The 13,613-nt window shown below is 39.7% G+C and overlaps 1 protein-coding gene across 2 annotated transcripts in view; it reads right to left on the bottom strand.

Annotated features, from left to right (window-relative positions):
• syn2b (synapsin IIb) overlaps positions 1–13,069 on the bottom strand; it is an 87,998-nt gene extending 74,929 nt beyond the window's left edge. The window contains exons 1-2 of one of the 2 annotated variants that reach the window (XM_065954713.1): positions 12,693–13,069; positions 12,062–12,559 (exon numbers count right to left, since the gene is read on the bottom strand). In XM_065954713.1, the coding sequence (XP_065810785.1) occupies positions 12,062–12,498 (437 nt within the window). In that variant the 5' untranslated portion in view covers positions 12,499–12,559; positions 12,693–13,069. Of the gene's footprint in view, positions 1–12,061 lie in introns of both variants that reach the window. The other variant, XM_020629085.3, reaches the window with a different exon arrangement.
• Positions 13,070–13,613: the final 544 nt, after the last annotated feature.

The following is a 13,613-nucleotide window of genomic DNA, read 5'->3' as shown; positions in this document are numbered from 1 at the left end:
GTGAGGGGAGGGGCATAGATCAGAAAAAAATCAAGCCTTCTGGGCCAGTTAGCCCATATCTGTATGGTGTGATACATTGGCTGAAGCTAAGAGACAGAAGATGGTGGTGACGGATGAAGCTTACAAGAGAAAAAGGGAGAGTGACTGAAAAGGAAGCGGGGTGTACATGAATATTATTTGAAATAGATTTCTACTAAATGTAGGGCTGTGTTATTACCGGTGTCATCATCTCATGTTGATCAGCTTTACCGGATGCAGAAAGTTATCTCACTCAAGTTATGTCTTTTTTATTTAAATAAAAATAAATCCTTCTTACACAACAAAGTTGTCTCTTTCCTTCTCGATCTTCAATTTAGCGTTATAAATTTGGAACCTTACAAACCTAGCTCAACTAGCTTAATAAATGACCCTCTACAGTGAAGACATTTAGCCCCAGCACATAGATAACATGGCGATAGTTGAATTCACGTACACATACTCCACATGCAAGCAGCTTGTAAAAAAAAACAGTCTGAAGACGCTTGCAGAGTTGCATTTGTGCAATATCTGATAATATTACTGTAGGTATAGTCAGTGGACATGGTGGTTTAGCTTCTTGCAACGTCTTTGTCAGATTTACACCCTCTGCTTGTAAAGAAATGCAGGTTGTCTAAGAGGTGTGGGAGGAGGGGGGGTCATAACAGCCCCATGTGTGTCTCAAGACAGTGCAGTTGCACTCAGAGACCTTCGGTGAGCGCCAGAGTGCACCAAACCAAATTTATATATATTGTTGAATTAAATGACAGGGAATCACAATTTGAGCCACTTAGTGTTGTTTGTGTGATTTGCAGAGAGTCAGTCTTTCTTAGTTATAGAATGATAACATTATAATTAAGATCAATTCAGCTTTATCTGCTCAAGACCTGAGATGACTACCCCTGAATGTCTACAGAAGCTTAAATGAGATATAGGGGCAGCATTAAGGAGTGGTTAAGATGTGAGATGGAAAAAGCTTCGTTTTTTTTTTAGTCTAAATTCACAACTCATTGTAACATTCCCGTGTGCTTCTGATACAGAAAATATAATTGTTTGTTGTAAAATCACATCAATGCCTCTGTTCAACACTGCCTTTTTCAAAGATTATTGAAGAGGATCATCTGTTGCCATAGCAACAGAGCACCGTTTCACCAGGGGTTGCGATGCTGATTGGTCTCGTTTATAGCCCTTTTAGGTATGCTCAGTGCGTAACAGGTTTATCCCTGGAATACTGCCGAGAAATCAGGGAAGCACCAAACACAAACACAATCAGAAATACTGAGACCAAATCAATACACTTCTACTTTCTTAGTATTCTTGTACACATAGCTTTAGCTTTCAGCTGTTGCTCTTCTCTATGCCATTTTAGTCTCAAACAGCAGATGGTAAAGGTAATTCTGTGGGTTTACCAGTTCAATGGAGCTTACACAGAGGAAACGGCTCATTACATCTTTTGTATCTCAGTTGGTAAAGCAGAAGGTCCTGAGTTCAAGTAACCTCCATGTCAATTTGAAACTCCTTAAAAATTAAAGACAGATCAGTTGCAAATATAATATGAAAAAGTTCAAATGAGTCAAATGTGCTCTGAAGTAGCTCCTGTGCATTTATACAGAACTGGTAATCAGCTGCTCATTAACAGTGGCTCCACATCTGATGAAGGGGTTGTTTAAAAGACGAAGTCTTTAAGGGCACTCTGAGCAAAGTTCAATAAAGAAAAACAGATACTCAATATGTTGCATTTATAATGAGGCACTGACCTTCATCTAATGGCTCTATCATTGGATACGTGTTGATTTTGTAAAATAATTTGTGGTAAACAATGTTTACTATTTGAAGTGCAGCACTTACTTTTATTTTCCTGCTTTATATACAATAGGGTGGGCTACTGTATGCTGGGACATGGAAAAGGAAGCTTAAACAGCCAACATGTTAGCTAACATAAAAAGCTGATAGACTAACCTCACAGGTTAGCTTTAAAATGCTGGCGACTACAAAAGTATTATTGTGTGGTATAATTTAATAACACGTTTATACAAGCAATGTCATTTGAGTTATTTAAATGCTATTTACAAGTTTCTGTTGTCGCTTAACCTACTTTGTTGAGCTTTCTACACATATGACTATTTCTTTCTAACTCCTGTACCTATCTTGTTGTCTACAAAATATCTGCCACAGTGGTGATTGTTGAAAAAAAACCTGACGTAAACTGAGACTAACTGTAGGAGAATCTTATTAGCAATACACAGGGGGAATAGTTTCTGCACTGTCACATTCAAATTAGCTAAAAGGCTAACTGCTCCTCTTTGAAATACGCATGCTAATGGTGGATCTTTATGCCTAACAGTCCCAAGGGACAAAAGCTCTTTTTAAAGCTGGTTATTAGTAATGCAATATTGACAAAGCCAGTGCCACCAATATGCATTCAGTAATAGTCAGGTCTCATGGGAGCAAGTGCAAGCTCTCTGTTTACTTAGGTATTCCTCACAGAGACGGTATTAGGCTAATTGGAAAAAAAGCTAATCATGAAAGCAACACTATAAAACCAGCATACCGTTGACTGGAGAATGAAAAGGCCTTTATTTATCTGCTCAAGAAAAAGTCAAATTATTTGACAGATGCATTATGCATATTTATTAAGACTGACTTGGTCCAGACTGCCGTAATATAAGATGCCAGTCATCTAGTCTGAAATTTAACACTTACAAAAAGACGAATGTGTTTTTCTCCATAGACATGACCTACAAGACACTACAATTCTACAATTCATTTAGCAGACGCTCCTTTCCAAAAGGGACACACATAGGGAGTAGGTACAACACAAGCAAGCATCCAGAGAGGAGGAAACAACATCAGTAAGGGCTAACCAACAAGCTTAAAGTCCGATCAGACACAGGTGCTGACAGGCAGTTCACAGAGGCAAAGCACAAGTTTGTTTGTTTTATTTTTGTATATCATGGTCAACAACATCGACAGCTGCTCGAGAGTTCTAATCAGCATTTAAACAATCCTAAATATCATCGTCATGATCAATATCATCTCAAATCTTGGTAAGGTCATAGGCGTTGTTTTTTTTCATCTGCTTCAGAGGTTTGTAGATGTTATATATTTGATGTAATCACTGTCATCAGAAGGCTTTGGATAGGGCCAACTGCATCAACCTTTCCAGAAGTTACATAATCATCTATTATCAACATTTTCCCTAGTACCTTCTTTAAAGGCACGGTATAGATCGCTCAGTCAATACAATAACAAAAGATGACGTTGAGGCTGGAAGGGAATCATAGGAGTTCTCTCTGCTTACTTAATTCAAAAGCCTACCAATCAGAGCACAACTTACACTGATTTAATACTGTCAAGATTTTAGGGTTATAAAGCAATTGAAGATTCTCCAACACATTTTGTCTCAAAAAGGACAAGATACCAATGAAGGCTGTTTTTTCTATTGAAGATAATGGCACATAAAATGGTACTTACATTGATTTTTTTAAATAAATGAATGCATTGTTTTTTTGCCAATATGGAAAGTCCAAAAATGTCACAAATGTAAATTCCCATGACTTAATGACTGAGACAATTGATGAACAAACGGTTGTTGATTGGATTTGTTAAATAGTCTGTTTTCTCATGTTTAATCCACTTATTGATTATTTTCAATACATGATAGACATGATCAAAGCAGTAACAGAACTGCTAGAACTACAGTTAGGCTGGGAAAGTATCAAAGCATTCATCAAAAGGAATAAATGGTTGTAGAACACAAGAAATGAACACCACACTGTTAACCACTAACCTGAAATGTCCTCTAAGAGATCTTATAGCTGCATACCCCCCCCCCCCCCCCCCCCATTCTAACAAAATTATAGTCTTGTTTAAAAACCTTAGAATAGCGTCAAACAATGACTTATTTTTGCCTCATCTTTTGACCTATCACGTCTCTCTGGAAGTTACAAGGTTACAGATTTAGTACCTCGGAGCTGTTATTGTATCATCCTTCCTGGGCTGAAAAGGCCACCGGTCTAGTCCGACAACAGCTGAGAGGTACAAGACAGTTAGAAATCGAATGCCTTTGAAGTCAACATGGCATTACAGGCTGTTATGAAGTCCGTTCTCAGCCTGTGTTTGTGTGGGGGAATGTAACCTGCAGCTTTGGATAATAATACCATGAAGTGAAACCTTCCTCCTTTAGAAATCACGAGTCATTTCTTCAGTTTAGTGTAAAGGCTGTGCTGCATGTGGGTGTGTTGTGAAAGTCTAGTGTACTTAGAGTTCAATGGTTATGTTTTTATTTTGAAAAAAAAGCTTGAACAATGAGCCACTTTATTCCCAAACCACTCTACTATAGTAAACTCAGTCAGCTGTAACTAGAAACAACAGATCTCTGAAAAATGCAGAATCCTATGGGAAATTATTTCATACATTAGGGTTGGATGAGATGAAGAAAATAGAATCAGAGTATACAGACGCTTGTGAATGTATCTATCTATCTGTGTGTGTGTGTGTGTGTGTGTGTGTGTGTGTGTGTGTGTGTGTGTGTGTGTGTGTGTGAGTTGCTGAAGGAGGCTCCTCCTCCCCACCTGCTCTCTCTGTGTACTCCTGTCTACTCCGCTGATGGAGAACATTTTTTTTAGTGGATGCACGAATGCAGGCACACAAATATAGACAGACTAAACATCCTTGTTCAAATTAAACTCAGGTCATTTCTGTGTCAATGAAAACACTTTGTTTTCTGCTGTGCAACCACAAACAAATATATCAGTCCTCTTGTCTGTCTTACCGCCTCTTACCTGTTTATGGTTTTTATGTGATTGTTTTTCTCCGTCAGCAGGTTTAGAGAAAACAGCAGCTGCTAATTTTAACATACCTGTAATAATCACAGTTACACATGCCATTTCCTGTTTTGAGTGTCTCCCTGACCAGTCCCTTGATTATCAGCACCTGTTCTCATTACACACCTGTCCATGATGATGTCGTTAGCCAGCAGGTTTATAAAGTACTTTTCTTTTTACCTCATGTTTACCAGATTTCTCATGAGTGCATCCCTTTCCCTATATTTGTATTATCTACAGTTAATGACAATGTGTGGGTGTTCTTCTTTTTTACATTAGGATTTATGCTTTTTTCCTCACTGGAAATACATTATGGTTATCTATTTTTGAATCGTCCTCATGTGTATGACTTGTGTTTTGCCAGTAAAGCCCAAACCTTAATGAACTACACCATGTGTCCTGATATCTTTGACACAGACACTGCAATACTGAACGTTTCCAGGCATTTTTCACATGGGCTGCCTGTGTGAATGAAAACAGCAAAAACTATAATGTATATAAAACCTAGAAAAAGATACCTCCTCATCCCCTATTAAATGTAACAAAATGAATGCATCCTTTTCCGACTGTGATAAAAGAGGCACCCTATTACACTGTCTGTGGGAATGCCCTGCATTGAATTCCTTCTGGTCCGCTGTATCCAATGCCCTCACAGAGAATATCCTTCAGGTCACTATACTCCAAAAAAGACTTTTACTATGTACACAGGAGACAAAATAGATGGGTTATCTGTGACGTGAATTCAATTTGCAACATCATGTTGTCTAGATGCTAAATGGACATTTTTTTTAAAGTTTGAAAATAGGAACCCCCAAATTTTTTAGTTTAGAACGGAAGAGTTTATAGACTTAATAGGGATGGAATGAGCTGCTGCCAAATTGATGCAACCTTAATCAGGGCCTAGAGGGATTGTGGGATACACAAAGGCCTTTTAACTCCTTAGCGGATTAAACGTGTTGTTATAACTATTACCATTCTTTTGTATAACCAGTCAATTTAACATGTCTTTCAAGCATCCTTTAAGTATTTGTTGATGCCCCCATTTTCCCCTTTGTTTTTGGTGCTCTTATATGTCTTTTGTTTGATTCTTGTATGTGTGTATGTAATGAATGTGATGTATGTCCTGTCTGTTTTAATATCAAATAAAGATAATATGTAAAAAAAGAGTTTACTGAAAAAGAACGGAATATAGAATTTCTGAGGCAGTAATAACTGAGAAAAATAATGTGTTTGACCCAACTGTAAATGTGTTGGCTAATCTGTTAGCTTTCAAGAAGCTGCACTTGAAAGTTCAAGTTTGAGCTGCAGGACAACTGGGTGACATTCACCATCAATCTCATGCTTGTCAGAGAACTGCGCATCAACATGCATTCAAACCAACAAAACCCTCTTCACTATGACTCATTTAAAAGTCAACAGTCCAAAATCATCTCCTCTGATGGGCGTTTATGCAATACAGGTGGTAAAAAGAGTCAGTGGTACTCAGGCAGAAAGTAAAGAGTACTGTATGTCCTTGGTACATAAATAGAGAGTAGGAAGTCAAAGAGAGGGCGCAATATGCAGACAGATAGAGAGAGAGAGAGCAAAGGAAAGAGAGCAAATGTGGCCTTTGGGCTGAAACTGCTGAATCACCACGTCTCTTCTGATTACTTCATCGCATCATGAACCTGGAGCACTTTCCCTCCAAACCCCACACAGAGACACTGTCACAATGAAAGGCTAAGAGAGGAAACAAAGAGAAAATAGACCCAGGGAGGGTGGAGCAAACAAGAAAGAGCAGCACAAACTAAGACATCCAAACAAACCAACAAAAGGAGATTCCAAGATCTTCTCCCTCCGTGTTTCTGAATCCTCTTTCCATCTGTGCCGACATCACCTTGAAACACCCCAGAGGACACTGTCTGTTCCCTCAGCCACCTCAAAAGGGACTCGGCTCTGTTACATAAGGTCTATAGCCAACACACGCTGACTGCCTGCAAAAAAACACTAACTCTTTCATCTTGCAGCATCATTGCCGGACTCACACTGAGGTCTCTTTTTTGAGGCACAGTTAGAGAAAGCTATCAGATGTGGCACAGTCGATATGTGAGAGATGAGAGCCCGAGCTGTTGGCAGCAGAGAGAGTTAAAAAAAACGACTGCTATTTGAGTGTAGAGGGCTGTATATTTTTGGGACTATTTGCATGCTTATAACAGCATGTCTAGTTTCCCTCAATAAGCAATGCATGCGTTTGAGCCCATTTAATGCTATTATTGTCAATCTAAAGACGCAAGATTGGATGGATTACATTAGCTGGCATTAAAAGACATTTAATTTAGGAAACGACCAATGAAACCAGGATAAAACTGAAAACAAGGAGAGGAAGAGACAGAAAAAGGTTCTTAGTAATACAGTACAATCCCAAATAAATAAATCAAAACACGGTGGGGAATACTTATAGGTAAGTTAATTAGAATGAACATGTGAAAATGTTCAATACTTAATGTATGTTTATCAATTTTAGTCGTCCATTTGAACTGTTTATTGAACTGTCTTGCACTGTCTGCACTGTATAAGCCGAGGTGTAAAATGGCCATTTTAGTATTAGAGGTGTAATGATCCATTGATCTGTCAAATCCCTACTACTCCTTCAAAGTCAAGCATAGGGTTTTCTTCTGATGATGAAAAAACATTTGCATTTAAACATGAAAAATGTGGAATTTTAAAATGAAACAGGTCTTTGTTCCGTTTTGTTAACAAAAGAGGTCGTTTTTCAATTTAATGTCCAAACCATTTCAGATATCAACATTGCCAAAACTGATAAAAAAAAAAAAAAGTTTTTTTAAAGTGAATTAGAAATGTGTTCAAAATATACTCCAATGAAGGCCCCTGAATCGAATCGAATCAAAATCGTATCGTGGCAGACTTTATGATATAGGCAAGATTCGTATCGTGATGAAACTGGTGATTTAGCCCCCTAGTTAGTATCAGATTCCTAGATGTCTATTGGTCTGGTACACAGTGGTAATATGGTAAACTGGGATAACCAAACAAGCAGATTTGATAATCCCTCTTTTCAATTTTTAGGGTGTTTATTTGTTTGTGCTATTCTTGTCAGTGTATTATTGTATGATTGCCTGGAGGGATTGCCTTCAATTTGGTACACACCAACAAATGGACACAAGGATTAAATTGGTGGTCTAAGGTCAGGGATCAACATCACTGTGACCTTATGTCCATTCGCAACACCAGGAGCGGATTTTATAATCAGTGCTTTATTGTTTCTCTTTCATCCCTCTTAGATAAATGATTATTGGATTAGTGGACACTCTCCCCACACTACCTCTTGTGTACATGTTTGTTAGTGTAGAGAGTCTACTGATAATCACAAGGTCTGCAGAGATTTTATAGTTTGGCCATTATGTAAATGATTATTTTTAAAGGTTTTTTGTGCGACCCTTACTGTTCATAGTAGGCCTTGTTATACAGTTGTTTGTTTTTAGAGTAAAGAATTCTCAAATCCCTTGACCATGCCACAGTGACATTTTCAGGCTATGGGAAAAACTAAAGAACTATGAGAAAACTAAAACTGGACTGGTTGGTAGTGCCCTACAAGTGCAAGGCAATTATTCTATTTTAATTGATAATTCAAAGAAGACAGAAATGAAAATTCACAAGCTGCTGTTCAAATAGCTTAATCACGCACTAATAGTTGAAGTCATGAAAAACAGAGTCCTCGCAGCTGACAAAAAAAAGCTCCAGGTTATCTTTGTAATACCCCAATATATGATGCACTTATTGGATAAGATTGTTGACCAAATAAATGTCTTGAAGAATAAAATAGTAATTAAAACTGCTCCATCCAACATAGGGCATCTTTTATATTGTGCTTGAGGATGAATGAATCCTTCAAAAGCTTTAAAATCAGTTTCAGTTTTCTGTTTGGAGATACAAACTAACATGTATTCCTGCCTGACCCTAATTATCAGAATGTAGCCTTGATGTGGATAACATGCAGAATGACCATTAGCATTTTCAATGTGACTTTCCGTCTTCTAAGTTACAATTCAAAGAGCCTCGAGTCCCATTCTTGGCTGGGTGGAAAATCAATAACACTAAGCAGAATGCCTCCTTGGCCCTGAGGCTTTCAGAGAAGCTCTGTCTGCGAGCATCCCAACAAATAATAACATGAATATTTATGAAGAGGTCTCTGGATGAAAATATTGTTTACACACAAAATGGGAGAACGTCTGTAAAATTATGCAAGTGAGGATACAATATATTTCTTAAAGGTAAGATTAGAATGTTTTGTTGGCATGGTAACACTGCTCTTGCTCTGCAATAAAACTGTGATTGTGTCTAAGGATTTTTTTGGTGTGGACCAGAGCAAATAATGGACATTTATTTAGCATATTGGAAGAACCTTAATTTAATTTTTACACTGGCAACGTCTCTTCATTGTAGTTTCACTCAGTGCAGATGTGTACTGAATTAACAATCACCATGAAGTCTTTTATTATCAATCTCTAAGCATGCTGGACATTTAACACAAATGGTGGGTTGAAATTAACTCTCTTTTTTGAAACCTCTGAATCATGTGAGTTAAACCACATCGTTCATTCTGGTTGGAAATCTTTCTAAAAATGTTGGTGTACACCATTTGCAAGCAACAGTGATTTAAAAGGACAACAATATGGATGTCAAAAGCAACTTGTTATCAACCACAAAATATCAACCTGAACCTCTCTACATCCATTCCCATTGACATTACAGAGTTTACAGTTAAAATAATTATGTATTTAAAAAGCATTTCCAGATATTTATACAATTCTAATATGTGCTCCTTACATATTCTGTAAAAGCATGACTGTGCTAAAGAAACCTAATGCATTGAAGCACCTCTTTTCTGCAGTGTCTCACATTCATACATGGCCACATCATGATGGTGGCAGCCGCCCAATCATATGCCTCCAAAACACTCTCAGCAAGAGACGCAGGATTACCATAATATAGCGCTGCCAGTCACTTTCAGTCACTACGGTGTGGTGAAGCTTCAGCACTCATGGATGTATCCACACATGAATAATGCACCATTTTAGAGATAATCCAGTGTAGGTTGTGTTGGAAACAATACTGACTGTCACTGCACTAAACATTGAATTCCATTTGGTGGATTTAATGTACCTGGGCCTGCTATTCAGACGTTACTTAATCAATGGAACATAGCAACTGTTTGTGCCAATTACTTCAGTAAAGAAAGACAATAACATGGCATTGAGACCCTGTGCAGAACCCATTTAGTGAGAACTCATTTAGCTTCATTTGCATTTCACTTTGTGCCGGCACTTAAATCCCAGTATCAGGCACAAACAGTGGCACAATCCCAAAGAGGGACTAATCGGTATCCTACTTACACTAAAAAATGCTTTAATATATTTATTTTTAAAGGATTTACCCGCCTGTTAAATCTATCTTTGGAACCAACAAGATGCAGGGTAGAGTCATTTTCCAAATCTCAGCTATTCTCATCTCTGGCAACATTTTTTGTCAGGGCCACTTGTTTGCTTCAGCACATCTTCAATGTCAACCTTGGAAACATCTTAGAAACGATCTCTACGTCCAGCCTCATTTTACAGTTCCTTAACTATGCTTTTGATCATCACACATGATTTCATGTGTGGTTTACTACACAATAGTCCCCATCTAACAACACTCCACAACGTTTCATTAAAGCGAAAAGGTCAAAACTGTTTCATCCGGCCACCACTTCGTCACATCGCTCTCCAGTACAAGCGAGACAAGATGAAGCCACACAGATAATGATGGTAATGAATAGCTGTAAAATCCATCATCAAAATCCATTCAGAAACCCTTCATAGCTAGAAAATGTGATTTGCAGGAGCAGAAAGGAGCAAGGGGATGGCAGCATTGTTACAGAGCCAGAGGCTTACGTTACAGTTGTAGTGTAGGCAATGTTTTATTCAGCTCTACATGCTCCTCTATGACAGTGTATGATGTACGACTAGAGAGCATGAGGACATCCTGCTAGCCAACTTTGTCAAGACATGGAAACACTTACTCATAGCCATTGAATACAAACACATACACTGACAATAGCATTTATGTGGACACACATGGTGTCATCAAGGCTCATGTAAAACACACAATGGCGAAGGCAGGTGACAGTGCAGAGAGGAGGGATGTGTGAATCCAGAACCCCAGAAAAAAAGGCTGGCCTGTCTGCTTAGATTAGTAGAACTGTTTCTATTTCGGGAGCAGCTTCAGAGAACAGAAACGATTCATTTAGTGATAAACAGAACACACAGAAGAAGACACTTGGACAGAAGTTCGAGTTTTCCCAATACCAGCATCATACATGTACAGTCCTCTTTGGCAGATGGGAGTTTTTTTCATAGGACTGTAAAACTTTTAATGAGCTCCTTTCAGACTTATTGACTGCTGAGTCTCCATTCATACCTCTTCAATGTCAACCTTATGTTGTGAAACAATCTTTACTCAGGCTCTAATTATTGACTTTCTCTGTTATGATGTAGAGCATATGATTTTATGTGGGGTATTAAAGAATAATTGGGATGTGACAACACTACACCACATGGTACCAAGGCTGGTACCTTTACCAGTATGCCTCAGATACTGTCCAAAATGTGGTCTCTGGTAATGGCGAGATCTAGCATAATCAATAACCTCCCCCACAAAAAAAAAAATCTTGTGATTTAAGGTACATTAATGTTTGACATTAACAAACAGCAAAAATTGTTGTGCAGAGTGTAATATTTGTGAAACTAGCAAGATATTAGAAATCAGTATTTTTCCTCTAACATTATACATGTATAGTATATTTCATCACACAAGTTTATGACTGGGACTCTGTATCGCCAAATACTAATGTCTGAATATCAGAATCTGTAAATAATTGGAAGTAGGTTAACTATCCAACATCTCTTGCAATGACAAAGGATGTCACTCAAGTCCAAAACCAATTGCAACCACATATATCAGTAAACATTGAGGCAGTCAACAAACACTTCAGTTAGCTTTTTGGTAAATCATGTTCTTTCTGGCTGACTCTAAACCAAACAGTTTTTACATTTAATCTGTACAGCATCCCAAAAGTCGAAAAACACGGTGCCAGTCAACATAACCGGCAACTACTCCAACTTCCCAGCAGCCAATTGGACAACACAACCCATCATTAAAATCACTTACATCCCAACACTTACCACTCATGCTGAGGCTCATCAATGACCAACAGGATCTTGAACTTCTTGGAGAGGGAAGGGGAAGGAGCCGACTGCTCCACAAACCCGGCAGCGGTTGCGGCCGTCTGTTTGACAGCGTTGGTAATGGAGCTGAAGGAGCTAAAGAAGCCAGAGGACCCGCCAGAAGAGGAGGACTGGGCCTGTGGAGACTGCTGAACCTGCTGGCTCAGACGCCGCTCCTGGGTTGCGGGGGAGCTGGCTGGCACCTGGGATGCTGCTGGAGCTACAGTCGGGGACTGGGCAGGAGCATTTGCTGGGGCTTCACCTTGCTGGGAAGGGGAGGAGGCAGTAGGTGGAGGAGGAGCAGGAGGGTCAGGCCTCTGGAGGTCTGACATGTATCCGTTGGGCAGGTTGGACATGAAGCTGCTGTCAGAAAGGCGGCGGCGGAGGAAGTTCATGGTTGCGGTCAAAAAGGTTGGATAATTAGTTGCTGTTTAAGATGGTCTCTTGGTTTCTTGGCTGAAGGGAGAGAAAGCCGGAAATTGTCCCAAAAGAGAGAAACACACAGATCAGAGGTTAGATGAATGACAGAGAGCCAATCAGCAAAGGTATTTGATAAGAGAGCTGCTTCTCTGTTGAAGGAATGGAGTACAGGGAGGAAGGAAAGGATGGATGAAGCGATGGATTAAGCTCTGGTCCAGTCTTCAAGAGACAGCTCTCCAAAGCACAGCACAGCCAGCAAAAACTGCGCGCGTGTATTGGTAGTCCTCCTCCTGTGCCTTACTCCTCCTCACGAACGCATGAGTGACGTATGAGAGTGTGTGTCTGTGTGTGTGTGAGAGAGAGAGAGAGAGAGAGAGAGAGAGAGAGAGGTGTGGTTTGGTGTCGCCCCCTTCGGTAAGGTGATGGTGTTCTCCGCCACGTCTACTCTGCCTTCCAGCTTCCTGAGCTACTGCAAACTGAATGCGCTGAAGAGATGCTGCTCTCTCTGCTTATCTCACCCTTTCACTCTCTCCCTCTCCCTCCCCGCTCACTTTCTCGCTCGGCACGCTTGCTGGCTGTCTCCCCCTCCCCTCCCCCCTCCTCTTCCCTCCTGTCATCATCCTCCTACATCACAGGCTACGTGTGTGTGTCGTGCTGCAGCCTTGTAGCGCTGCGTGCCGTGTGCAACCACTGGAAGGGGTTTCCTATAAGCGTGCATAAGGTGGAGTTCACAGATGGGAACGCCATCCACCCTACTCTGCAAGCCCCACCTCCTTCTCCCGCCAACAATCCATCTTTATAACCTCCCTTTTAACCTGCCTTTCCTTCATCCCTTTTCCTCCATTGTGGGCTCACAAATGTGACATAGCTGATACATTTTCTGGAGAACTGATTCTGGATAAATAACCCCCACTCTGAGAATGTGTTTTTTTTTTTGTTTTTTTTATAATTTGCCATCCAAAGCATGTGGCCTTATGGAGTGCATTGTTAATCTAAACCCCTCTGGGGAAGAAGCCAAGGTAGAGGACAGTAGTAAAACAGGAGGAGAGGAGAAAGACAGAGATCAATTCCTCACTTATGGTTTCTATCG

This window comes from Labrus bergylta, chromosome 5 (assembly GCF_963930695.1).
Source record: "Labrus bergylta chromosome 5, fLabBer1.1, whole genome shotgun sequence".
Lineage (NCBI taxonomy): Eukaryota > Metazoa > Chordata > Actinopteri > Labriformes > Labridae > Labrus > Labrus bergylta.
This window is presented reverse-complemented; position numbering and strand designations above follow the sequence as displayed.